This window comes from Hippichthys cyanospilos, chromosome 9 (genome assembly GCF_059441005.1).
Source record: "Hippichthys cyanospilos isolate Australia breed blue-spotted pipefish chromosome 9, RoL_Hcya_1.0, whole genome shotgun sequence".
In the NCBI taxonomy this organism is placed as follows: domain Eukaryota; kingdom Metazoa; phylum Chordata; class Actinopteri; order Syngnathiformes; family Syngnathidae; genus Hippichthys; species Hippichthys cyanospilos.
This window is the reverse complement of record NC_142377.1, coordinates 13,034,102-13,061,794: the sequence shown is the minus strand read 5'-3', so window position 1 is coordinate 13,061,794 and position 27,693 is coordinate 13,034,102. Positions and strand designations below refer to the sequence as shown.

Sequence of the window (27,693 nt, the reverse complement as noted above, 5' to 3'; positions counted from 1 at the left end):
TATTGACAATGGCCACATAACTGTTTACTAATATTAACATTTTTGTGGATTTCGGTATTTTGCTGTAATGTCTTTATAATGTAAACCACCAGCAGTTGTCAATTTCTAGAAGTGGATTAGATTTTGCTGCAGAAATGAGTGCACCATACCCATTAAAAACAACTCAGTATGCATAGCATGATATCTTATCTCATCCCGGTGGCTCCTGTGAACACAAACTGAGTGCATTTTAAAAAAGGCTTAGCTTGTCAGTTCACTAGATGTTCCCCTTGCTTTGAAGCCAATTCCTAATGTGCTGTATACGTTTTTACCAACCGCTACAGCTGACCATGTACAGTCAAGTTATTAAAATGACTGATTATGCTTCCTTTCAAATATTTAAGGCCTAATATTAGAGTTAATGCAGTGCAATGTTAGCTCTGAATTAAACTCAGTGGATACATTTACATAACTTGAAAGCCCGAAGCAAAAGTAAATGACTGCTTTGGGGCATGCCATGATCTATGAGAGTTAAAACATTATGCAAATGGTTAAAGAAAAGAAGTTCCTAATTGCAACGTTATGCAATATTAGGTACACTAAATAGGATGGCCAAACAAGGTGTAGACTTATGTTTTTCTTGTTCTGTGCCCGTGAAGCTTTAACCAGCTTTGACGTGGTAATCCAATATGGGCTGGCCACCCCCGAGGGCCTGGCAGTTGACTGGATAGCAGGAAATATTTACTGGGTGGAAAGCAATCTGGACCAAATCGAGGTGGCCAAGCTGGATGGTACCATGAGGACAACACTGCTGGCTGGAGAGGTGGAGCACCCACGAGCTATCGCCTTGGATCCGCGTGACGGGTAACACATTCGTAGCACATCAACTGCTGCTTAGACGTGCACTTCCTTAAACATAAATTCTTCTCAGGATCCTCTTCTGGACTGACTGGGACGCCAGTTTACCAAGGATTGAAGCGGCATCCATGAGTGGCGAAGGCAGAAAGACTATCCACAAGGAAACGGGCAATGGAGGCTGGCCAAACGGACTCACTGTTGATTATCTCGAGCGCCGCATCCTCTGGATTGATGCCAGGTCAAACACGGCAGACATTTCCTGTGCAAATATTCGAGTATTCCATGGATTAAGTTGGAAATCCAATTAAACTGCTTTTTTCATCGTAGATCCGATGCCATTTATTCTGCCAAATACGACGGCTCTGGACTGATCGAAGTCCTGAGGGGCCACGAGTATTTGTCCCATCCCTTCGCTGTCACCATGTATGGCGGTGAGGTTTACTGGACGGACTGGAGGACTAACACGCTAGCCAAGGCCAATAAGTGGACTGGAAGCAACGTCACTGTTGTCCAGAGAACCAACACGCAACCTTTTGACCTTCAGGTCTACCATCCGTCCAGACAGCCTGAGGGTGAGAATAAAGAACACTTAGATGTAGTATGAGACCACTGCAGTGGACATTTGGTTTTGGTCTTTTGACTGATTCGAGCGACCTTGTAGAAACTAAAATCACAAAACAGTTATCCACGAGACCAGCGGTTTTCAAATGGGGATACTTGTACCCCTGGGACTACATGAAGGAATTTAATTTGAGATTTTAACTGGGGTAACTGCAGAGACCAGCAAATCTAATTTGATGCTTTTAATGCAGTGACAGGGGTAGTATGTCCTTACTGACAATCCTCCGATGGACAAGCTAGAAATAAAACTGTGACACAAGCTATCTTTTAGGGCTGCTAAATAAAATATAGGAAGTGACAACAATTGCTGTTCGCTTAGCATTTAACCACCCACCCCAGTATCCATGCAGAATAGAGTACTTTTGCCTAATAGTCCAATAAATAATAAATCCTATTTGATTATGATGGTGAACATGGTGCACTATGTTGTCTAAAGCGCTTTACCAAGCCGTCATATTTACTTTGAGAACATAAAGTAGTCATAGTGTACTAAAACCAGACAGCCAGCACGCTAACACAGCCTTATCAACCTGTAGAACAGTTTTCATTTTTAATTAAAATCCCTTGCTTTAAACTCAGGCACCTCACAGTTCACAACAGCTGCACCTAGTACTTTTTTTTTTGGTCTTTTTGCTTATCGTAAGCTTTTAAATTCATCCATCCTATCCTCATTTTAAAATGCGCTAAGAAGCACACTACTTTCCTCTTTGTCCCCCAAATCTCTCCCCATAAATGTTGGTCTGTGAGACAAATATTCCATCTGAAATACCACATATGAGTCAGCATGGTTGATTAAAATGTAATCACCAGGATCGGCAACTGTGTCAGCCTGTCAACATTAAAATGTGCAGAGCCACTAATGTTCATCACGCCAGCCTACATGGAGCTGTGCTAGCTAAATAGTGGCTAATTTATACCAGGCACAGCTATAAGTGAGCCCGAGCCACCAGTAAACACTGGCAAAAGGTGTCGCATATCAAGGTCACAGTCACTAAAGTCGTTTGTTTGCATCCTGAAATGGCAATTTAACATTATTTCAGATTAACGGTAGGCTATTGTTGATATCAGGATAAGCAGTTACAGAGGAAAGACTAGTCAAGCTAGTACGTCACAACAGACTGCTAGGAACAACTCCAAAATAAAAGCATGCTTAAGCATTCATGTCCATGTAGAATTTGGTAAATTAAATTTTGTTTTGAAGTTGGCCTTCTCACTGTTTTCGAGCATGGGTTACGATCATCCAGAGTATGAATAATTGTTGCTGCGATTGGCTTGACGCACAGCAATTTTTTTCACTTGTACTGTAATAACTCAGTTGGAAGAGTGCAGTTGTTTGTTTACAAGCTCAGCCTTGCAGCAAACGTGGGTGATGTCATGCACGCTGTGATGGTTAGAGTACAATTCCTCCCTAAGACTGGAGACTTCTATCTTGGAGCATGAGGTCCCCTAGGGAGCATTAATGATAAAATTAGTGGCTATTTACCATGCATACTGTAGCCTTAAATTAGCGAATGATGAAAGTGGCAATTTTTTTCCTACAGCGCCTAACCCATGTGCAGCTAAAGATGGAAAGAAGCCCTGCACTCATCTATGCCTCATCAACTACAATCAGACATTCTCCTGTGGGTGCCCCCACCTCATGAAGCTCGGGCCTGACAAGCGTACTTGTTATGGTAAGCCTGAACACACACACACATATACACGCACGCAGCGGAAGACAAACTCGTCTCACTCCCTCGAAGCTTGCAAGTAATTCCTTCTCGCTTGCTTGTTGAAAGCAGAATGTAATCCCCGTCCTTGCTGAATAGTTTATTTTTGTTTATGTAAACAGTATATATATGTAAGTGTGTGGGAGAGAGAAGGAGTATGGCATTGAAGAAGACTTTTTTTTTTTCTTTTTTCCCCGCACTTTGAGGTGGCTTTATTATGAGGGCTTTGGTGTCCATTGAAGTGACTGTGTGTGTAGTCAGCGTATGAGATTAGCATTCAGGGCAGGGTTTGCTATTCTCTTCAGGGGTAATGGAATGGAGAGGCCCGTTCTTGTCTGATGCAGGCATCCGCCGCAACCCTCCACACCCCGTACCTCGCCTGGCTGGGCTGATCCAGCTTGACACTGTTATTATTCCCCCCCTTCTCTTCTTCACACTTCCTCCTTCCCTGTCTATCATTTGCCGGCTACTGCGCCAGTTAAGTGATAATAGCACTGGCAAGACTGTTGCAACTGTAATGGATAGGTGCTCATTGTATATGTGCGGCGTGCAATCGAGTCGGCCAGCCAAACGTAATTGATGCAAAAGCTGCAGGAACATGAACTGTTTCTTCAAGTGGCTGTAATCATCTAGTTACGGTTTACAAATGAGGAAAACATCATAATGCTTCCCCCTCCTACAGAGTATCGTCAGTTCCTGCTGTACGCTCGGCAAATTGAGATCCGAGGAGTGGATATAGACAACCCCTACTACAACTACATCATCTCCTTCACCGTGCCCGATATCGACAATGTGACCGTGGTGGACTACGACGCTCTGGAGCATCGCATCTACTGGTCGGACGTCCGCACTCAGACCATCAAGAGAGCATTCATTAATGGCACCGGGGTTGAAACTGTGATCTCTGCTGGTATGACTCAAGTTAACGCTTGCGTAAAACTACAGAAGATTAAGATCATAACACATTAAACAGTATCTCCATTATGTCCCAATTTCAGATTGTCCTAACAAGTGAGAGCAATGCTATCTTGACTGACAAGTGCCCTTTTTTTTCTCCCCCATATTTTGCTTGGTATTGAGAAAAGTTGAAATCGTGAGAGTTTTAGAGGCACTGTTTTTCAGATGAAAAACAAATGAGCGTATGTGGGCCACTATGTACTTGCAAGTAGTTGAGCTTGCCATCATTAGGCCATGCCCCTTAAAGCCACATATCCAATACAAATACAGCAATAAACACAGAAAACACGTTATTAGAACAGTTTATTTGACTTCTTTATTAAAACTTGGTTCGTAAGGGGCAGGAACAGTGGGTCAGTTCATTTTACAGCAAAATATTACTCAGATACACAATAGAAGTGCAACGATTATTTGATGAATTGTCCAATTACCAAATTAATCGATTTTGATGTTTAGAATTTCAGCGTTTCTACATGAAATATTCTCTGATTTCTTTGGTTCACTACGACTTTTACTTTGGAAAACAATGCTGCACAATTTTGCCAATTTTCTGACCTGTTATCGAACAAACCAGCAACCAAATCAAACGTGTTTCTGCCTCATTTTTTTTTCTTTCACAATCTGATTAATCCACAAAATAATTGGCAAAAAATAACCAATGAAACGGACCAATGAGCAACACTAACTGTTTCCATCCTCCCTTTATCAAGACCACCCGGTATGAATCACAATAATTATAACTAGTGGTGGAAGACTATGTTCAATTACCTAATGATGTTTACTCTACTACTACTCTACTGGTAATGTGCAGTTAAGTAACTGCACTGCACTGTACTATACAAATAAAATATAACTCAGTACGTTAAACAAATTAAACTTGTAAGTCAAGGTATGACTGTATATTTTATCCATAGAAAATAAAAGGACAGATTCTTATATTTTGCCCCTGTGCGTTTATCCATCTTTAGATCTTCCCAATGCTCATGGCCTTGCAGTGGACTGGGTGTCCAGGAATCTGTTCTGGACCAGTTATGATGCCAATAAGAAACAGATTAATGTTGCCAGACTGGATGGCTCATTCAAAAACGCCGTCATCCAGGGTTTGGACAAACCTCACTGCCTGGTGCTTCATCCCATTTTAGGGTTAGTCACACATGCTATGGAGCTGTCACACTTTGTCAAAGCAGAACCTTTTCAAATGTCTCTTTGAAACCCCACATTTATCACCTTTAACCTTTGCGTGCTTTCTTCTTGTCTCGCTCCATTCTTGCTCCAAATTTGCACTCCACTGGTCTCTAAAATTATTTACAGTCTGTCTATCCCTATTTTTGAATTCCTTGTTTGTCCTCCATCCTTCGTCTCTTTTGGTGTTGAGCAAATGTCTGTTTTCCTTAGTGTTGAAACCTAATCCCCTGCTGAGGTCCCCAAACCAAACCTGCCAGGCCTCACTTCTCACCGGCACAGCAGAGACCATCTGTATTTATATCCAATCAGGTTTTGTCCTGCAAGATTTTTTTTACTCCTTTCTATTTCCTTTTTTTTTTTTTTTTTTTGAGGTGGATTAGAAAGTCAAGATTCTGCAGTAAATGTCGTGGCCTTCTGTCTTCCATCTACTCCTTCCTTTTTTTCAGAGACTTGTCCTGTCTTTAACAGCAAGCTTAAAAGGAGGAATGTTTCAGACATAAGCATTGTTGGCGTGGGGGAAAATGAGCACCAGATGCTGCTAGACGCATTTGTTCTTTCTGACACTAACACACTGAATGCAGGCACCAGGGGTTGCGTAGCGTGTCAAAGATGTTTTAGCAATCAAATAAATGGTGTGGTAGAATGCGGAATCTTATGTGTTATTCTTAATTGTTCGAACGCAGGCAGGCAAATTTTAAGAGCTGTGGTTTGTGACATATTCATGATTTCAAAGCCAAGTCATCACAGGTTTCCACCAAATCACCAACCCATTCATTTTGGTGCCAATCTGGATTAAATAACATTTTAGCTGCCATAGTTTACATGAATGATTCTCTCTGCATGACTTCCTCAGGAAACTCTACTGGACAGATGGGGACAACATCAGCATTGCCAACACAGATGGCAGTAACCAAAGTGTCCTATTCACCAACCAGAAAGGCCCTGTTGGTAAGTGCGCGCATTTATTCAGTTACTCCTTGTTCAGTTCAAAAACCTCATGAGACCAATACTGAATGTAGACTGAAACATTTGCAATGGAAAATTATATTTGTATGTAGATAACAAAGAAACACACGTTTTATATCCACCACTCATATATTTACTACATTTTTTGACCTGTTCACATTTTGGTGGGTATTTTATGTGGTCATTGAATTTAAAGTGCCTATAGCATCATATTTTATTCTTTCCATAGGATAATATGTGCAAATGAATTACATGTGGCACATAGTTTATACGTTTTTTCAGTTTTACCGATATTTCTAACCAGGAGGTACACGGCCTTGTTTGCAGAGACTACTTCTCTTACCATGTGGCTGCCTTGCCCCCTACATGACGTAGCTCAATGCCGGTGGGCCACGTAATATGAATCCATCCATCATCTTGACCGCTCATCCTCACGAGGCTCGCGTGAATACATGGGCAAAAACAGGCGGTTTAATGAATAATACTGTATATCAAATCAGTCCCCATGGGAACCCAGTATTTATAACAATCGTTCCACCTGTGGGGGAACTATTTACTACTGAGGCTAATTGTCCAGCTCTGTACTTCCAAAAACACGTATTGGCTACTTCAGTATTTCTTCAGTAAACCGTTGTAGCGAATAAATGAAACGTTGCTGTTTACTTGGCCAACCCGGTGCAAAATCTCTCCTCCTCAGTTCTGGAACCAAAACAAAACTAAAGGTCGTGGATAAGGTCGACATGTATTTTCTCTTGCGGTGCGGGTAGGTGTTGGGAGTTGCATATTGCTCTGTCCTGCTCCTGTCGTCATAAGCGCACTTCAAGCCGTTTTCATCTGCACGAGCGAGACTGGTGAAAATGTGCAGAATAAGCAAGGAATGCTTAAAAATTCATCAATGAAGGAAAATAACACTTTGGGAGTGTTTGAGGTGAAAAATCAACATTGGAATTTTTTGCAGCTGTTCAATTTCGGGTGTTTGTTTTGCATTTGTTTTGTTGTATGTTTGCTCACAGCGGTCTGCTAGTTGCTGTCTTTTTACCCCATCGGCCATTTTCTGTTTGATTTTTCATGAGCGCTTTTGTTGCAGACAACAGCCTGATTTGTTAAATTGTCGTGTTAGAAAGAGAGAGAGAGGAAAACAACAAGCTTCTGAGCTGAACTTTCGCAATAATTTGAAGGCCGACTTGGAGCCCAACATAAGAAGGAGTCATGCTAAAACACCCTTGACAAAATGACATTCCAACTCATTTTCTTTATTCTGGGTCATTTTAGCCAATAGGGCAATTTTTCATCTGTGTTGCTTCAAGTTTTAAGTGGGGTCTGTTAATGTGAGTGAACACACAATTTAGCATTTGCTATTTGGCACCTTTCACAAAAAATCGCAGTCTTACATACGACATAGCAAATAACACATGCAATCTGTTCGTGTGAACAGACAATTTAACACCTGCTATTTACGATTTTCAGCCCATAGCCTTTTATTTTTTTTTTTTTTTTTTTGAGAAATAGTATTTAAATTAGATATAAACTCAACCCCAGAGCTCTTTTTTTTCTTTTACAGGGCTCTCTATTGACTTTGACACCAACCAGCTGTACTGGATCAGCTCAGGAAACAGCACCATCAACCGCTGTAAGCTGGATGGTTCCGGGCTTGAAATACTTGAAGGAGTCAAGGGCAAGCTGACCAAGGCCACCTCTCTGGCCATTATGGGTAAGTATCTATTCTTTTTTCAAATGTCATTTATTTGTGTATCATTATTAATAATCAATAGCTGTGTCAAGTGGGGTTCTAGTCCAGGGGGGGATAAACGTTTTGACATGAGGGCCACAAAGAGTTCTAAAATTTGACAAAAGGGCCGGTCCAGAAGCAGATGGATGATGTGTTTAGATAATCCAACTCATAAGAAATAAAAATGTGGGTTGTCTAGAAAACATGTGCTTTAATTTCAATAGAAAATGAACAAAAGCAATACAGCAGTTATTCAGCTCCCAAGTATTTAACTATTTATTGAAATGACTCTTGCAACTGACAGTTAAATGAATAAAATACAGTTTTATAAAAATGAATAGGAGTTACTATTTTTATGCGATAAAAGTGTGGCTATCCCTCAGGATATTAGCGTTATCACTCTGCTCTTGATTGATCATTTCTTCAAGTTCGGTTAACATCACAAACATCTCAAAACGGTTGCACAGGGGCCCCAGGCCGATGGTTGCCTATGCCTGTTCTGTCAGTCATCATTCTGTGTTTGTTCCTGCAGGTGATAAATTATGGTGGGCCGACCAAGGAACTGACCAGATAGGAACATGTGACAAGAAGGACGGCGGCAACTGGAAAGTCCTGAGGAACAGCACATCTCCAATGATGCACATGAAAATATACAATGAAACTGTCCAGAAAGGTGTGTAGGCCCACTACAGTCATTCATACACAGGCGAAAATATTAGCAACACAACTAATAAAATGACAGCTTCGTAAAGCACTTTAGACAATATATAGTGTAGCTAAAGTGCACAACATTTACCATTATGATCAAATTCCATTTTCCATTTGTATTTTTTGGGCAAAAGTACCCTGATTTGAATTGATTCAGTATTTGGTGGTTACTTGGTAAGAGAACAGTGATTGCATATTTTGGCACCATTTTCAGTACACATGATCAAACTAATGAACAAAGCACGGTATTGATAAATTAATTTGTCTTTATCATCGTGAAGTCAGATTTTTGATTACTTACAGTAGCTTTTATTGAATGTTATTAGATGTGCTTGTATGAACCGAATAAGGTGTCAAAAATTAGGTTCCTTTTCAACTGTGTGTTTTGGTAAAAATGGATGTCAAAAAGAAGAAAAAAAAAGATACCCATTTAAGGTCTTACTGTCTGGCCCGCATCTCTTGTTTATTTCAGCAAATGCACATCTGTTTAGCTCTTCACTTTTCTGTTTTTATGTGTTTGCACTCATACTTTTTTTTGTTTCTAGGCACCAATCTTTGCAGCAATAACAATGGTGACTGTTCCCAGCTGTGTCTCCCCACCTCCCCGACCACCAGAGCTTGTATGTGCACTGCAGGATACAGCCTGCGCAGAGGCCAGCAGTCTTGCGAGGGTGGGGCACATTACGCTGTATTATGCCCTTTTAAAGAGTGTGTTAATGGGATCAAGAACTTGTTAAAGAGTGTGTATTTGCCGTAGGTGTTGGCTCCTTCCTCCTATACTCTGTGCATGAGGGTATCCGTGGTATTCCTTTGGACCCGTCGGACAAGTCTGATGCTTTGGTGCCAGTGTCGGGCACTTCCCTGGCTGTGGGCATTGATTTCCATGCTGGTAATCCCATAATAATGAATCATTCATTATGGTCTTAAATATTGTACGGTTTAGATGACTCAATGTCCCTTTTTTTTCCCTCAGACAATGATACCATTTACTGGGTGGACATGGGCCTGAGTACAATTAGCAGGGCCAAACGAGATCAAACGTGGAGAGAAGATGTCGTCACGAATGGTATTGGCAGGGTTGAGGGAATAGCTGTGGACTGGATAGCAGGTGAGACAAATGACAATCTTACAAACGTTGGAAGCTTAAAGCCAAGGTATGGCTACAAAAATTATCATACATTCCTTCTGAAAAATCTGAAGAACAAGAGTCCACCAAGACTTAAATAGCACGTAAATGAATAGTTAAGACAGGTATCCTTTCATAAAAAAAAAGAACAACCTGATCAAAAGAGATGTGGTTGACCCGACAGCCTCAATGTATTTATTCATTCACAGTCTAAATTTCAATTGTGTTCGAAGCCCTCAACCCCTGGCGACTCAGTGGATAGGGGGTTTAAGAGGTGGATTTTCGAAAACAAAGTATGATTAAAGTGTAGATTTTTATCTTCAGTTTAAGAGGTTTCACAAAACAAAACCTGTAGCAGATGTTACATACATCATTAAAATAATTTGAATAAGAGGTTCAGTGTTGCTGAGATTAACTCGTAGACTATCATTACTTTTGCTCCTGTTTTCTTACAGGAAACATCTACTGGACAGACCAAGGCTTTGACGTGATTGAGGTGGCCCGGTTAAATGGTTCCTTCCGCTATGTGGTTATCTCCCAGGGCTTGGACAAACCGCGCGCCATCACTGTTCACCCCGAGAAAGGGTGAGAAGGCAGCTGTCTTCACTCCGTGTTGTTATTCCTCTCATGGTTGATTATAAGACAAGTCATGTGTGTGTTTGCGTGCGCGCAGCTACTTGTTCTGGACCGAGTGGGGCCAGTACCCTCGTATTGAGCGCTCCAGATTGGACGGCACGCAAAGAGCTGTTCTGGTAAACGTCAGTATTAGCTGGCCCAATGGTATCTCCATTGACTATGAGGTATGAAAACAAACCACTCTGCTGCAACTCTGTATTCCTATTTGGTTTGAAAAACATGACTTTTTGCAATGTGCTCCTACAGGAGAATATGCTCTACTGGTGTGATGCCAGAACGGACAAAATTGAGCGCATCAATCTGGAGACTGGAGAGAACAGGGAAGTGGTTCTGGCAAACAACAACATGGACATGTTCTCCGTGTCCGTGTTTGAGGGCTACATCTACTGGAGTGATCGGTTAGGCGCAATCCTTTTTTTCTCCCTTCGGATATGGATTATCGTGAGTCATAGTCCCTTTTCTTTATTGCCCTTTGCCTATTGTCAAGCAGAACTCACGCCAATGGATCCATAAAGAGAGGCAGTAAAGACAATGCCACAGACTCTGTGTCTCTGAGGACTGGAATCGGGGTGCAGCTCAAAGATATTAAGGTCTTCAACAGGGCCAGGCAGCAAGGTAAACCACTTATTTTGAACAATCACTCATTATCCATGCATAAAAATAAGACATGAATAGAAAGTTCACAGACAACTTGAATTATTTCAGTATTCAATGAAACGAAAATGTGAATAAAACAAGTTACATCAGAGCTTATACTGTAGAGCCAGCGTTATTAAATTAATATCATACAAGTATTTTTAAAATCTTGATGATTTTAGCTCCCAAGTAACAAAAACATGATCATTTTTTTAAGCCTTTTGTGTCACCGCATCAGTTTGCCACACTAGCTTTAGAATGTTTTCAATTGTAGATATTTGCTTTGAAGTGAATTTCACCTCATTAAACCTCTTATATTTTGTGTACATTTGTTATGCATTAAAAGAACACTTAAAGCCTTTTTTGTGGTGGTGGCAGGATTATTCACTTTAAGTAGTGCTCCCAGTGAGATGCAATTGTTTCTGCTTAGTTTTTCAAAGGTTGGAATGTTTTTTTTCTTGTCATATTGTAGTGATGGACATAGAAGATCCAAAATATGCCTTATGGTGTTTCCACTGCCAATTTCCTTCCCTTTTTAGCTATATTAGATGGTGAAGTTATTAGCATTGTCTCATTGTCTCTATTTAATCTTGTTTGAATGCCATTGTTTTATATACCGTTATCATAAAATATCTGATATGTGTCATTCACACTGTCAATAAAAGACCATATAGGATGCATAGGGGCAAAAAAAATTGAATGAGGTCACTACAGGCTGCAGTGTGTACCTTGCCTGATAAAAAGGCTGTAAGAAAGTAATTACAATTTTTGACTATTTACTGTATGTCTCTGCAGGTACAAACGTGTGTAAAGTCAAAAATGGCGGGTGCCAGCAGCTTTGCCTGTACAGTGGCAACGGACAGCGTACCTGTGCCTGCGCTCACGGCATGTTGGCCGAAGACGGACGCAGCTGCCGCGACTATGACGGCTACCTGCTCTACTCGGAACGCACCATACTAAAGAGCGTCCACCTATCGGATGAAAACAACCTCAACGCGCCAATAAAACCATTCGAGGACATTGAGCACATGAAGAACGTCATAGCGCTGACCTTCGATTACAGAGGTGGAGGAGGGAAAGGAGCCAACAGAGTCTTCTTCAGCGACATCCACTTTGGCAACATTCAGCAGATCAACGATGATGGATCTGACCGCAAGACTGTAGTAGACAGTGAGTATTCCTACTTCTTGTTTTTGTTCAAGGGGAAGTCAAGTCAAAACTCTTTTGCCAGTAATATGTTCTATGCGGTCCTGCTAATTAACAGTGCAAAAATGGTATTACTGTTCTTTTTCCGTAACGCCAGGAAATCATCCCTTTATTAAAATACAGAACATTATTTCAATGTAATATTGCCGAAACTACAAACATTATTGTTCAGTTGCTGTGGTTTTTTTTATACTTTTGCTTTCGTTTTTTTTCATAAATCTTGATTACGTTATGTTGCTTCTTACTAAGCAGCCTAATTGGAATACATGGAGTTCAACTTTGTAAGGGAAACAAACCGGGTGGAAATCATGCAATAAAGAGGCTCACTTTTGGAGCGAGTAAAAAAACAGTTACTTTATTATTGTGGTAACTTGCATAAATATAACGTGTTTCATCGACAGGAAAATGTTAGAAACAAAATTTATGTCTAGCTATTGTGTCAGAAATATGGCAAATGTTTACGAAACACACATTTTGACATAACTCGACCTTCACTCGAATATGATCACATGTAAATGTAGCCAATTAATTAATTAATCATTGCACTTCTAATATCAACATTCGTTGTGGGTGTCCGTGCATATTTGATGACAAAATCAAGGTTTTCCACAGTCTGATAATGGAGTAAGACACTTCACTAATTGCTGTCCGATTCTTGCAAATAGTCTAACAAATGATTAATCGTACAATTCCCATTAGTGTGGCAAGGCCCCGTGTTTGTGCCGCCACTGAGTAATTACTGTCAATCAGGCAGTCCCTCCCCCACTGACTGGTTGCCCTTCCCTCTTAAATAGCCTCAGCAGATCTTGTCTGAACTTTTGAGAAATGAGCACGTAGAGGATGGGATTCAACACCGTCGACAGGATGGCCATGATGCGCGCAAAAACACTGAAGGAGCCGTAACGTGGCGAAATGCCAGTGGCCCCCGAGCTTTTGTCGGATAACAAGGCAAGGGTCAGGCCGTAGGAAGGCAGCCAGCACAGGGCAAACGCCAACACCAGTATCCCCGACGTCTGGGTTACCTTGCTATGGTACCGTTCGACTTGCGGAGCCTGGACAGCGTTCCGAGTCCTCCACAGGAACAAGAAGATATTACCGTATGCGATGGCGATGGTGACCAGGGGGAGCAAGAATGCCGCCAGGAAGTGGACCAATCCATAAATGAGCTGATCTCGGTGGTAGAGGAATGCGAAGCAAGCAAGGCCGTCGGGGTCATCGGGGGGGCTTCCCACAAAACGAAACACCAGCTGGGGTGCCGCCAGGCAGCAGGCCGGGATCCAGAGAAGCGCAGCCGTGATGGCAACGTGGCGCGGTGAGAGGAAACGGAAAGTTCTGGCGGGGTGCACTACAGTCATGTAGCGCGAAACAGCCAGGGCGGATAGTGTGAACGCACTGGCCGAGGAACAGGCCGATCCCAAAAAGCCCGCCAGACGACACAGGGCGTCCCCGAAAGGCCACCGCTGCATGGCGATGGCGGCAGAATGGAAGGGAAGCGTGAAGAGGAGAAGAAGATCCGCAATGCTCAGGGCCAGCAGGAGGATGTCCGTACCTGTTCCTGACTGAGCCGTCCTCCGCCTGCTCCTCCGACATAGGATCACCATCACCGTGGTGTGTCCCCAAACACCTAAAACCATGATGAGAAAATCAAATACAGGGACAAGGATATGTTCCACATTACCGGCTCCATTTTCACTGCTGTTCTTTAGCAGATCCACAACTCCTGCAGAATTCCACAGCAGCATTTTTATGTCTTCATTTGCTTGTCATTGCAGTCATGCTCAACGTGCTCATAAAAATTGCAGATAAGACAAGTGATTGCCCATATTGTGGGTGATTTAAGCTGGAAGAAAATAACAAATTCCAAACATTTCTTTCAACCATCATTGACGAAACACGCCACAGTGAGCATGTTGTCGTTAAAAAGATTTTTAAAAAAATCCAGAGAAGTCAAGCCATGCTTGTCAGTTCAGACTGAGCACTTTGAGCTCTGAGCAATTTGTTTTGTTCCTCATCATCTCAAAGTGGCTCCACATGACGTCTTAGCCAGGCTGGTCCTTTGCAAGCCATAATCAGCCTCAGCTGTTCCTCTAAGGTGGGCTCCTCTTGAGGAATCGGCCGATGGCAGAGGAGGAAAAGAAATGTTGAATAGCTTTACAGCAAGGCGGGATTGAGCGAGTCGTCGGCAGGTGAACTCTGGACTGGTTATCACAGAGCAGGACTGTGATTGGCTGGCCTGCTCGTTGTGGGCGTTCACTCTGAGGCCTTGCTTTTTCCCAGAGTCTGATGTGTCTGGCGAATCTCCAAAAGATGCAATTGTTAAGGGCTTTAGGTGAAATTGAAAAATGATATAAAATGAGCAAATTGAATCAAAATTTGCGTATGCATACCTGAATACAAAAAAAAATTGTGAAATATATTCCCTTACCAGCCACATTATTAAGTCCATTTTTGCAATCTAAAGAGGTAAACTTTAAATATAAATAGTAATACTGCATTGAAGGCAGATATTTTAAATTTGTTTTGCGCTTCTGTTCTGGTGTTTAGGTGTATACATTAAATATATCGAGAAACTATGTGAAATATTGTTTGCTATCAGAAACTTGGCTAATCATTGACCGCTGATAACAAACACTGACCTGCAATCACTTTTGCTTCAAACATTGTGAAAGTAGACCGAATAGTTCAAAACCATTGTGTCACCTTTACCTAAAAAGGGGATTGTGTAGTTAGTTCAATGTGAAGATAAACTTAAGTGGACAGCAATAATTTAAGAGTGAAAACCAGCAGGCCGATTGATCCGCTCCAAGTAGGTGAAAATGCCTTCACTTGGCTCTAGTGGCTCGAGCAGAGACAAACGTTGACTCACGTCCGAGGCATCACAGCGGATATCGAGCCTTGGCGTTAAGTGTCTCACCCAGTGGTGAGTGTCGCAATCAGGCTGCAGCTGTTAAGAGATAGCTGTCAAACTCGCCCCCTGCAAAGGCAGCTTTAATCGATACAGTTTGGGTCAATTAGCAACATGATGTCTGTTGTGGTCAGTTTAACACGCTGCTGTTTGCAAATCAGCGATACAATACAAAGAGGACATTTATGTCCGTCTGTTTTTGCAGTTCTTGCCTAGTACGTGACATTAAGCACATTATTTTTAAAGACGGGTGAAAAATTAGCCTTTTTGTTTGTTCATGGTTGAGGTATTGCAAAAAATAAAATAAAAATGATTTAACACCATAACTGTTGTTTTGACCTTTATGGTGAGGAAGTTGTTGCAAAAAAGCATTGAGTCACGCTGCCTCTGTCTTCCACTCTGCTGCTTTTACTGGAGCTGATATGCTTCCTTTTGCTCATCCATTATCTCTGCCTGATCTTATCTGTTTTTTTGCAGTAGAAAAATACAGTGGGATAACAACCACACAATGCATGACGCAATTAGCAAGAAAATGCCAACTATTTAATAGCATAGAGGGGAAAAAAGATTTTTTTTAGATTTATATGCTGATTCTGAAATCGCAGTGTTGTTTTTAGATATGGTATCTTTTTTTTTTTTTTTTTTTTTAATCCACAATACTGGGTTAGCTGAAGTGAGACCAAAATGCGATTTAACTCATTCACAGCGACATGGCAAATTGTTTTTGCTGTCACAATTGAGAAAGTGATGCGAGAGGTGTGTGCAGCTCCCAATAAGTTTGTACTATTAATGCCTGCAAACAGAAAAGCTATATAATATCAATTAAAAGTGTACCTGTGGTGCTGAGAAGAAGACATATTTTGCAAGACTGACTCAGATTTCTCAGCGCCAGATACGAACGCCGAACCTGTTATCAATATCAATGATTCCCTGTCATGTCTCCACCCCATTGCTGGCAAGTACATTTGGCGGTCTCTATGCTGTCTCCACAAATATAACCGCAGACATACCGTTATCAATTCTGTTTTGTTTTACTGTGCTTTTTCTTTTTTTAGTTTCCAAAGCTTGTAGACATTCCATCTTAGCTGGGGCCATGATGGCCTTGGCCAAGTGTTATTTTTCTGCCATTTTTACATGCATGCAGTATTCCTCATGATATGTCAGTTTTTAATTTTTTATTTTTTTTTACTATATATATCAACGTTATATTTGCATTGAAATTTCTATCCTAAAATAAATTGTACTGTTTTATTTCGTGAAACCCTGACTGTGTATGCCACCCCTGGCCATACTGTACTGTTGTGGCACCCTGCCCACCCCATAAAACAAAATTCTGGCTATGCCACTACATCCATAATTACATACACAAAATGTTTAGTATTTTTTAAGAAAATGAGGAACCCATGGTTTAAAAAGGTGACGCCATGGAGAAAAAGAGATGTGTTTGGGTTAAAAACAGTTGACAACACAGGAAAAGTTGTTTTCCCGTGAACATAATTTCACACTTTTAGAGAGAATAGCTCTAAGGGTTGTTGTTTTCATATAAGAATAGGATATTTTGTAATGTTTTCTTTTTTCTACCATCTGTTGCAGCAGGTGGGGCCGTTGACTGTAATGCTAACCTCCTGTGATTATTTGCCCTTTTCCTCAACTTACTCATTCCATGTTTGGTGTGTTTTTGTAGATGTGGGCTCAGTAGAGGGCCTGGCTTACCACAGAGGCTGGGATATGCTCTACTGGACCAGTTACACCACCTCAACCATCACCCGTCACACTGTGGATCAGAACCGCTGGGGTGCTGTTGACCGGCACACCGTGGTCACCATGTCAGGAGATGACCACCCCAGAGCTTTTGTCCTTGACGAGTGCCAGAGGTTGTCATGTTATACCTCCTGTCTCAACCCCCCACTTTGCTGTTTTAACCCTTGCAATTCCTCAATTTGCATTTTTTTTCGCGTGTTCCCCACATAGCCTGATGTTCTGGACCAACTGGAACGAGCAGTCACCCAGTATCATGCGCGCCACGCTCACCGGGTCCAATGTGATCGTGATCATCGGAACTGACATCCGAACCCCCAACGGGCTGGCCATTGACCACCGTGCTGAAAAGCTGTACTTTTCTGACGCCACCTTGGACAAGATAGAGCGCTGCGAGTACGACGGCAGCAGGCGTTATGTGAGAGACACGCGCACATTGCTCAGCAACCCAATGGCAATATTTATACTGCAGTGTGATTACATATTATGATCTGTGGGTTTGTTTGTTTTCTCCACATTGGAATTTCCTGAATGCATCAACCCATAAGTGTGGCTGTGCTTCCCCCTGTAGGTGGTGCTGAAGAATGAACCAGTGCACCCGTTCGGCCTTGCAGTATATGGCGACAACATCTTCTGGACGGACTGGGTGAGGAGGGCCGTGCTCCGGGCCGACAAATACACCGGAGGAGACATGAAAGTTCTGCGCGCTGACATACCTCAGCAGCCGATGGGAATTGCTGCCGTGGCCAATGACACTAACAGCTGTGAGTGTTTTCCACTGCCTTTGTGGCATGGCTACTCTCTTTCCTGACAAGATTTTATAAGACTGTCAGTTTGTTTCAGTTATCCGAATCCTTTCTGCCTTATGGGAAAAGCAACCAAAAGATAGAAGGTTGTAAAAGTAAGCCCTATGTGCAGTGGTTTACATACCTGACTTTTTTTTTTTTTTACACTGCTAGCATTGGCTCAGTTCCCAGTCCTCATTTACAATCACACTGTGACTCACCCTCCATCAGTCCGGGACGTAGTAGATTTACCCAAGTCTTCTGGTGAAGGCACACTTGCACTTTTCAATAAAGCATCATCATATTTACCATATTCACAGTGGACAAAATGATTAACAGTCACAAAAATGACTATAAAGCATAGAAATTGGTATGCACAGTAAAATGTTGGCAGAGGAATCCTGTTGAAAAGTCATTGCAGGCCGAAGCGTGTGTTTATATGCGTACGTTTGCAATCCTTCCTAACAATGTTCCTTCTGAACAGGTGAGTTCTCTCTGTGCCGTGTCAACAACGGAGGATGCCAGGACCTGTGTCTGCTAACTTCAGAGGGGAGGGTCAACTGCAGTTGCCGTGGCGACAGAAAACTTTTGGAGGACAACACTTGCATATGTAATGCAGTAAAGCAAATCATTTTATTGAAAATTCCCCTACATTCCGGCCTATAAGCCGCAACTTTTTTCCACTTTTTTAATCTTGCGGATTTTAATGCGATGCGGTTTATTTATTAGTTATTTTTTCTATAGAGCTTCACTCGACCAATGAAATATGTCTCAGTTGGCCAATGAAACACTCTGCACATGTCGGAATGCTACAACCACAGGAATGAGGCAAACAAACAAAAAGACAACTGCAAAAACATGCATACACATTCAAAACAACAAAGCAGATGCAAAATAAATAATTAGAAACAACTGCAAACACATGAAAGCAAAAACAGTGCTAAAATCAGAAGGAGGCAGTCTCAACGACATGGAATCAAGCTTAAACTTACATAAAACGGAGGGGGGGAGGAAGCGAGACGAGAGAGAGAGATACTTAGGTACATTCTGGATTAAAGGAATTGGGGTATCTTTTTTAGACATGTGGAAACCTTGGCTGTTATTAATTTTTTTTAGCTCAAACCTTAATTAATTAATTTTTCTTTGAAAAAGTATGCCTAATACTTTTGATTACATCTTATAACTGCACAGGTCTTCATGCTGAGTCATTTTAAGAAGTAAAGCCGATTATTATGATAGATAATAATCAAATTAAGCCTTTTTTCCAAACTGGGTTCCCAGGTTTATTCGTAAAAGGTAGACATTCTTCCTTTGAAGGACACAAAAGATAAAGAATTAAAGCACACTCGGCATCCAGTTGTCATTATTTGTGTGGATAGGACCGTTCAGCCTTGCCCACCTTGGCTTGGACTTTGGTTACCTTGACGAATAAGGATGTTGCCACAAAGCGAGAGCTACTAAGTGCCAACTTTTTCAATCCCTTTAAGTGATATTTTTTAAGTGATTTGCCACAGATCTAGCATTCTTTTGAGATGTCATTGAAGACTTTTGGAGATTCTAAACTTTTCATGTCCCAATTGTGCGAAACCGACATTAGCTGACTTATCAGTATCCCCATGAAATGCATCAATATTTGGTTATATTTTCACTGTTGGCAGCAGCATTTCATCCTCAAGACACTTTGTCAATTTTTGTAGCAGATTTCTGCATTTGGCGCATGCAGTAGACAGATTAACTGGAATTGAAACTTGATTGCATTTGATGAAATGCAAAAATATGCTTGCTTTCACATTTTCAGAATTAGGAAGTGGTTATTTGGTTTTGAGACCCAATTATAATTTCAAAAGATGCATGTTTCATCCTATGTATTCTTCTTTACATATATTTGAATTAAAACTAAAACTGGATGCTATTTTGTCCTTCCACTGCAGCTCTAAACACCACATGCAATCCCATTGATGAGTTTGAGTGTGGAAATGGTGATTGCGTGAACTACACGCTGACTTGTGATGGCATGGCCAACTGCAGGGACAAATCTGATGAGAAGCAGTCTTATTGTGGTGAGGAGAATCTCTCATTCTGTTGTAATGAGGTGCTCACCTCAATATATTTGTTTCATTTTGCATGCCATTTGATGCTGACTTCTTTTCCAGCCAACCGTGTATGCAAAAAGGGCTTCAGGCGTTGTGTGAATGGCCGCTGCGTAGAGCATAACTCCTGGTGTAACGGGCAAGACGACTGCGGAGATAATTCCGATGAGCTTTTCTGCAACAGTAAGTCAATACTTTTTATGCTTAATGTCAATTTATAACATAAAGATATTTTTCTAATGGAATGATGTTAAATCTGTCAATTGTGTTCCTGCAATATTACTTTTACTACGCTGGTGTTATCGGTAGTAGTTCATGCTGTAGTATATGCAACATTGAAGGTAAAGTGTTGCTACTTAATCGGACGGCCATTTAACTCAGACATTTATGGCCCTTCAAATATCTAATAAAGATAATCGACTAAAATATTCAGCTGATATTGACCAATCACTTTAACCTTATTTACTTTTTTGACCTTTATTTACTCTCACCGCTTACAGCAGTTGTATGCAAGTAACACACGCATTATTATGTATTACACATAAACCCTCACCATAACATTGCATATATATATCATGAAATTAATGATGAGGTCATTCTACCCCCCCCCCCCCAAGCATTGTGTTTACTGTGACTATTTTGCACAGAATAAGAATCAGGCTGGCCTGTGAATTGTGAAAATCTGGATGTGATTGATAGCCATTGAAATGGATTGGGAAGAAACATACCATTTTATACATTATTATTATAATTAATAAGTAATCTGTCAGTATGTTAGTGAATAGCACAAGTTGATCACGGATTTTTGTGCTTGTCAGCCACACTGTGCTCAGCTGAACAGTTCCAGTGTCGAGATGGAAGTTGCATCACAAACTCCAGCAAGTGTGACCAAAAAGTGGACTGTGAGGACGCCAGTGATGAGATGAACTGCCGTAAGTTAGAATTAAAAAGGCCCGATGCTGCAAAGTATGGAGAAGAGGAACAAGAAAAGCAGAGGCGCCCAACCGAGCTGTGCGGTAAAGTAATTTGTGTGTCTCTGTCTCCTTTTTTTTTTCTTTAAAGCTGCCACAGACTGTTCCAGTTATTTCCGCCTGGGAGTGAAGGGAGTGACATTTCAGAAGTGCGAGTTCACCACCCTCTGCTATGACCCCTCATGGCAGTGTGACGGGGCTAACGACTGCGGAGACCTCTCGGATGAGAAAAATTGCCCAGGTCCTGCAGTACATATTGATTTCTATAAAAGGTCGCTTTTCACTTTGGAACAAGCGCAACTGTCCATAGTTGGATTGTTCCAGATGGGAAATATTGTTCCTGAATAACCCAGAATGCAAATGACATTTCTCCTAAAGTTACCATGTCTGTGCTCTCCCAGGAAGTGAAAAAACCAAGTGTCCTCCACCTTTCTTTGCCTGTCCTAGCGGAAGGTGCATCCCGTTGCGTTGGACTTGCGACAAAGAGAACGACTGCGAGAACGGTGCAGACGAGGCTCACTGTGGTAAGTCGCCATTCTCTGATCTGAATGAGCTGCATGACGTCTTGCGGGTACTCGTGCTTGATATGCTGCCTCTGGACCTTTCAGGTAAATTTTGCTCAGGTTCTCAGTTTGAATGTGGGAACCACCGCTGCATTCCTAATTCGTGGCTGTGCGACGGAGCGGACGACTGTGGCGACGGCAGCGACGAGGACAGCAAATGCAGTGAGTAAAAATTTCATTCTCATCGGAAATTACTCCTGCAGTGACTCATCTGTGTCTTTAGACCAGGGCTTTGCAATTTTATTTCGCAAAGCCTCTCCCCACCACACACACTCTCCGCGCCGACGATAAATATCTATAAAAATTGTAGTATAGCTTGAACTGTATCCTTTTTAATATTAAAAGAAAAAAGCAATATAAATCAACTTTCAATAACAACTAGTTTTTACAGCCTTTGTACAGGTTACAGGTTAGTCTAAAACTGAAAAAAGTGCACCTGAAATACAGTTGATTTATTTTTAATAGTTATTACACTTCACGTGGCAAAAAGACACTTTCCCGCCCCACTATTTGAGAAGTGCTGCTTTACCACAAGTAAGCGCCGTCTGTATGTTAGCCACCTGCTATTCCAAAAGCAGAAAGTTTTAGAGAAGAACAGCTGATTTTTGAATGTAAAAAAGAAACTGCCATTTTGTAACTGGCTATACTTCATTTGTTCGATTGAATCATTTATGGAAGATAACCTTGGAAATCTCTTTTGTCCTGTTCATTTTGCTTTTTCACAGTACTGGTTAAGAAAAACAATTCTGGAAATAAAGATTACATTACTTTTTCAAGTACCCGTTTGACTGAATAACCTAATGCAAAGACCCAGACCTTCTTCCTTTTTTAACAGTGTTAGATAACAATAGAACCAGTATCTTTTATACATTTTTAGGTTGTTCTGTCAAGAGGTTTAAAAAATTGAAATGAATTTTGCAAATTACATTTCATTATTGTCAGATCAAAAGATTGATATACAACAAAAAATGGCTTCAGTCATGTATTTTCTTGAATAGATGCAGTTGTAAACATTTACCGTCTGCTATATTTGAGTCTTGTCCTAAATGCTGGCTGCAATCTTTATTTTCGTGGAATGGCGCCGTTTTCTTTTGTCAGTGGCCAACTAATTAGAAATTCACATTCAATTTAAGCATAGTCTATTCTGTCCATCGCAGACTTTCTCAAGTGTGGGATTTTCACCGGTTCAGTATGGCAAAGAACTGTCTTTGTTGCTATCGTTTGCTGTCGCTGCAGTCGCAGCTGGGTGCTTTGCATTTTTGTGGTCGGCTAACCTTTGACCGCTTCTGATTCTTTGGATTGACAGCCCTCACATGCTCTTTCATTGTCACATCTTCAACTCAATGACAGACTTCAGGGTGTGCCTGACCTTTGATTTCCAAACCCCAACAACCCCAAGAAGTCCATAGGATGAAAACACATTTATCAGCATTCAGAAAGCATAAACTTTGAGATTCAAATTGAGGGGAATTCAATTAAAAACATAACTATTTCAGTATGACTGTAATTAATTGATTACAATGAATCTGACACGAATAGTATTATTGCCACTATTAATATAATCCACATATCTCAAGTATTTCAGTGAGTTCCTGATGGTTTTGGTGATTGATTGTTTCTTCTTTCACTGAAGAGACCAAAACATGCAGTCCCGAAGCATTCCAGTGTCCCGGCTCCCACATGTGTATCCCTCAGCGCTGGAAATGCGATGGAGACAAAGACTGTCCCGATGGGGCTGACGAGAGTGTCAAAGCCGGCTGTGGTGAGTAAAAAGGTTGGATACTATCAGAGACAAAGTAAAAGTTTCTTTTGATAACCTCGTATGTTTTTTTGTGTCCAAGTGTTCAACAACACATGCAGCAGCAATGAGTTCATGTGCCAAAACCGGCAGTGTATCCCCAAGCACTTTGTGTGTGACCACGACAACGACTGCAGCGATGGCTCGGATGAATCGCAGGAGTGTGGTAAGTGGACCTGTTTTTTTCGAATGGGAGATTTCCAGACCTCATCTGTTTTTTTTTTTTCTCTACTTGCTGCAGAATACCCAACCTGTGGACCCAGCGAATTCCGCTGCGCCAACGGACGCTGCCTCAGTCAGAGCTCGTGGGAGTGCGACGGGGACTTCGACTGCCACGACCATTCGGACGAAGCACCGAGGAATCCGCGCTGCACGGGCCCAGGTTATATTCATTGTATTTCCATGGATATCGTGTGGCTTTAAAACAATATTCCAACTCATTTCATCATTTCGTTTCATGTTTCCATATTTTTCCATTCGGCATCTTAGCCTTCACACACAACCTTTCTGAAATTGAGATTGTCTAGCTTATCTAGAGAGATTTCAACAATGACCATAATAATAATGCTGGATTGAGAGGCAAGTATTGACACTAAAAATGTATTAATAAAATGGGGCTCCATTTATTGTTTTTTCAGAAGTATGCCATCACATCTCCTTAAGCATCTAGATTACTTCATGTCTTCCCATTCTGCTCACCGTTCCTATGGGGCATATGCACATCCTATAATAGGACTGCTAGGATATGATCTAATTATTCTCACCCTTTCGTCCTCTTTTTATTTCTACTCCTTGACATGATTTCCCAACATTCAGACATTCATTGTAATGTAGATCTGCATCGTATTTTACTGAAAATAGTTAATAATTTCACGTGAGAGAAATGACCAAAAAAATACAAAAAAAAAACTAGTTCTGTAATTTAGTGTCACTCTACACCACGGCAAACTACCCATCTATCCATGCATCAATTTTGTATACTGGTGGTGGGACACACCCTGGACTGGTCACCACAATCAATAGCGGGACGCATATCCAAAGAACCATTCACACTAACATTCAAAACTCTGTGTAATTTACAGTCTACAATTAACCTAAAAAGCCCATTTTAGAATGTGTGGGTTCTTGCAGAAAACCCACGCATGCACTGGGAAAAAATGCAAACTCAGCACATCAAGGCCGGAGCCGAAATTGTCTGAACTTCTCGAGCGAAAGCCAACTACATTATATCAGCGAATCAATGTCGAGTATTATATTTTAAGACCCATTTCACTTGTGATGGAGTTTGCGAGTACCAAATAATTTCCTTGTTCTGCCCTTTTTTTGCATGTGTAAAACAGAAAAAAAATGCAACGACACTGCGTACGCCTGCAACAACGGGAAGTGTATCAACGAGACGTTACTGTGCGACCACAAGGACGACTGCGGCGATGGCTCAGATGAGCTCAACTGCTTTATTAACGAGTGCCTGAACACCAAACTGAGTGGCTGCTCTCAGCTTTGTGAGGACATGAAGATAGGCTTCAAGGTAAATTAATGCTACGGGAGGGATTTAAAGCTGCGGGCACAGGGGCTTTACCTGCTGTTTTCCGGGCCACCTCGCAGTGCAGATGCCACCCTGGATTCCGACTGAAAGATGACGGGAAGACGTGCGTTGACGTGGATGAGTGCACGAGTTCCTATCCCTGCACGCAGCGTTGCGTCAACACACATGGAAGTTTCCACTGCCTCTGTGTTGAGGGCTTCCAACTTAGTCCAGAAAACCCCACAATATGCAAATCTACATCAGGTGAGATATGGGATAAACATCCTGTTTTTAGAAGCCCGATGTCGCTAAATCGTTTCTCATCTTTGTGCAGATGAGGAGCCCTTCCTGATCTTTGCCAACCGCTATTACCTGCGCAAACTCAACTTGGATGGCTCCAACTACACTCTCCTCAAACAAGTTAGCCTGCGACATTAGCAGTTTCACTGTGCTTCTATTGGGGTTCGACATCGGTCCTAACTCATGTCTGCGAATTGGCAGGGATTGAACAATGCTGTGGCTTTGGACTTTGACTATCGGCAGCAGATGATTTATTGGACCGATGTGACCACGCAGGGCAGCATGATCCGACGAATGCACATCAATGGCAGTGACGTGCAGGTCAGTACGGCTGGAGTTTGACAACTTTTTTGGCTACTGTTGTTGTGCAGCAGAAACGCAACATTTGTATGTCTGTCTATTGACGTGTTTTGTTGTATTCTCCATTTTGTCTCAGCAAGACAGCAAAATTACATCACGACCCAAACACATGACATCATCGGAAAGAGCGGAATGTCCTTTTCTGAGCACACTAGGACTTAGTAGGATATATTTAATTAGGCCAAAGATATATACCAATAACTGATGTCCACTGCAGTGGACACAAATGAATTGGCTATGTCTCAGAAGGCCGTTAACTTATTAATTTCCGCACTAAAAAATTGATTTTGAAAATAACAGTGTATGGTTATCAGGGACACAAATCACAAAATAACATCAATAAAGAAAATATTCTAATCTGTAGTTTTTACAAACCTAAATAATAAACGAAACATTAAAGTGTATTACTATGTATTGATTATAGTCAGTTGTTCACAATAAACCACAATACTAATCAAAAAAAACTCATTCCAGCCTTTGAAAAACTAACTAGATATACTGTATGTTATAAGTGATGGGTAATTATAGGGAAAAAATGCATCTTGCTGGGAGTCCTACTTGACATAACATATGTGCATTAAGTAAAAGATAATATTTAATGGGTTGAAGTTGAATTCCGAGCAAATGTCAAAAATTTAAAACGATCTCAATTTCATGTCTCCAATGAATATGGTGGCCAATAAAGGGTAAAAAATGATTTGCTGTGAGGTGTTCTCAAAGCAGCTTTGTTTTGATTGACAGGTCCTCCATCGCACATCACTCAGCAATCCAGACGGGCTCGCGGTGGACTGGGTTGGAGGAAACCTGTATTGGTGCGATAAAGGGCGAGACACTATTGAAGTGTCAAAGCTGAACGGGGCGTACCGGACAGTTCTTGTCAACAATGGCCTGAGAGAACCAAGGGCTGTGGCTGTGGATGTACGCTATGGGTAAGTGCATTTCTATAAGAGCTGTAGGAAAAAAGTTGACCAAGTTGGGTGGGTTGGAAACATTTGCCGAGAAGCTCTGCAGGAAACTTAGATGTGCCACTGTTTTTTCTACAGGATATCTTAAGTTATGTATAAATTTCAACAAAAAAAAAAAAGAGTCACAAAAAGACTGACTGTAATGCACCTGTCTTTTTTGGCAGGTACCTGTACTGGTCGGACTGGGGCGACACTCCTCATATTGGGAGGATCGGGATGGACGGCACTAACAGGACAGTCATTGTGGAGGATAAGATCACCTGGCCCAACGGTCTCACTCTGGACTTTGTGAATGACCGCATCTACTGGGCCGACGCCCGAGAGGATTACATCGCCTTCGCCAGCTTAGACGGAACCAACAGACACACGGGTAAAGCGTGCACAATGATGCGGTATTGGGTTGTTGATGTTTTGCTGGCTTTTGCTACCAACCTTTGCGTTTTCTTCCATGTATAGTTCTGACCCAGGATATTCCTCACATCTTTGCGATGACTCTGTTTGAGGAGTATATCTACTGGACAGACTGGGAGACCAAGTCCATCAACAGAGCTCATAAGACTCTGGGACTCAACAAGACCTTGTTGATTAGCACTTTACACAGACCGATGGACGTCCATATTTACCACCCGTACCGCCAGCCGGAGGGTAAGACCGAGCGAGCCATTTTTCTGTCGCTGCTATTGTTGTTATTGTTACTATTTTCAGAAGGATGTCTAATTTCCTTTCATCTCGTTGTGCAGTGGCGGATCACCCATGCCAGACGGACAATGGCGGCTGCAGTAACCTATGTCTGCTCTCACCAGGAGGGGGCTACAAATGTGCTTGCCCCACTAACTTTTATTTGGCGGCAGATGGAAAACAATGCTTGTCGAACTGCACTGCCAGTCAGGTACACTACTTTGAAATGATAAGGGCAGAGATTTGTTGTATTTTGAAACATTCCGTGGGAATTGAAAGGTATACATGGGTAAATTTTGCTTGGTTAACAGACATCTTGACCCCCAAGAGTCAACGGTGACCCTAATGACGATAAGCAGAAAAGTGCTATTTATTATTCAAACAACATACGCAATTCAATTTCATCAATTCCACTGTAAACCGAGTCCAGCCTAAATTCCACCTCCAGCCTTCCCATGCGTATTTTCTAGAAATGTACTTTTCAGCTGTAAGACACACCTGATCAAGTCTTTAAATGAGGATTCCCTTCTCTAATTTTTCAGTTTGTTTGCAAAAACGACAAGTGTATTCCATTTTGGTGGAAGTGTGACACGGAAGATGACTGTGGGGACCGCTCGGATGAGCCCGCCGATTGCCGTGAGTGATGAACGCCTCCTCGCCGTGATGGCCGTCGCGCATT

At 41.7% G+C, this 27,693-nt stretch overlaps 2 protein-coding genes across 3 annotated transcripts in view; one reads left to right on the top strand and one right to left on the bottom strand.

Annotated features, from left to right (window-relative positions):
• Positions 1–27,693, top strand: part of LOC148418945 (low-density lipoprotein receptor-related protein 1-like) — a 109,806-nt gene that overhangs the window by 65,299 nt on the left and 16,814 nt on the right. Inside the window, exons 25-63 of one of the 2 annotated variants that reach the window (XM_088424297.1) lie at positions 639–843; positions 911–1,075; positions 1,165–1,409; positions 3,000–3,131; positions 3,850–4,077; positions 5,093–5,267; positions 6,163–6,257; positions 7,837–7,986; positions 8,537–8,677; positions 9,258–9,383; positions 9,470–9,601; positions 9,686–9,820; positions 10,294–10,423; positions 10,512–10,638; positions 10,721–10,872; positions 10,965–11,089; positions 11,906–12,280; positions 16,906–17,095; positions 17,193–17,397; positions 17,551–17,743; positions 18,249–18,374; positions 19,696–19,824; positions 19,918–20,037; positions 20,673–20,786; positions 20,917–21,066; positions 21,227–21,349; positions 21,434–21,550; positions 23,022–23,150; positions 23,230–23,352; positions 23,428–23,568; positions 24,527–24,714; positions 24,792–24,975; positions 25,046–25,131; positions 25,213–25,332; positions 26,113–26,300; positions 26,501–26,706; positions 26,793–26,981; positions 27,077–27,225; positions 27,557–27,650. In XM_088424297.1, coding sequence (XP_088280423.1) covers positions 639–843; positions 911–1,075; positions 1,165–1,409; positions 3,000–3,131; positions 3,850–4,077; positions 5,093–5,267; positions 6,163–6,257; positions 7,837–7,986; positions 8,537–8,677; positions 9,258–9,383; positions 9,470–9,601; positions 9,686–9,820; positions 10,294–10,423; positions 10,512–10,638; positions 10,721–10,872; positions 10,965–11,089; positions 11,906–12,280; positions 16,906–17,095; positions 17,193–17,397; positions 17,551–17,743; positions 18,249–18,374; positions 19,696–19,824; positions 19,918–20,037; positions 20,673–20,786; positions 20,917–21,066; positions 21,227–21,349; positions 21,434–21,550; positions 23,022–23,150; positions 23,230–23,352; positions 23,428–23,568; positions 24,527–24,714; positions 24,792–24,975; positions 25,046–25,131; positions 25,213–25,332; positions 26,113–26,300; positions 26,501–26,706; positions 26,793–26,981; positions 27,077–27,225; positions 27,557–27,650 — 6,102 coding nt within the window. Of the gene's footprint in view, positions 1–638; positions 844–910; positions 1,076–1,164; positions 1,410–2,999; positions 3,132–3,849; positions 4,078–5,092; positions 5,268–6,162; positions 6,258–7,836; positions 7,987–8,536; positions 8,678–9,257; positions 9,384–9,469; positions 9,602–9,685; positions 9,821–10,293; positions 10,424–10,511; positions 10,639–10,720; positions 10,873–10,964; positions 11,090–11,905; positions 12,281–16,905; positions 17,096–17,192; positions 17,398–17,550; positions 17,744–18,248; positions 18,375–19,695; positions 19,825–19,917; positions 20,038–20,672; positions 20,787–20,916; positions 21,067–21,226; positions 21,551–23,021; positions 23,151–23,229; positions 23,353–23,427; positions 23,569–24,526; positions 24,715–24,791; positions 24,976–25,045; positions 25,132–25,212; positions 25,333–26,112; positions 26,301–26,500; positions 26,707–26,792; positions 26,982–27,076; positions 27,226–27,556; positions 27,651–27,693 lie in introns of both variants that reach the window. The other variant, XM_088424296.1, reaches the window with a different exon arrangement.
• On the bottom strand, positions 12,574–14,289 carry LOC148418946 (galanin receptor type 3-like). The gene has a single exon (XM_088424295.1). The coding sequence runs from the start codon at positions 14,056–14,058 to the stop codon at positions 13,063–13,065; it is 996 nt and encodes a 331-aa protein (XP_088280421.1). The 5' UTR covers positions 14,059–14,289; the 3' UTR covers positions 12,574–13,062.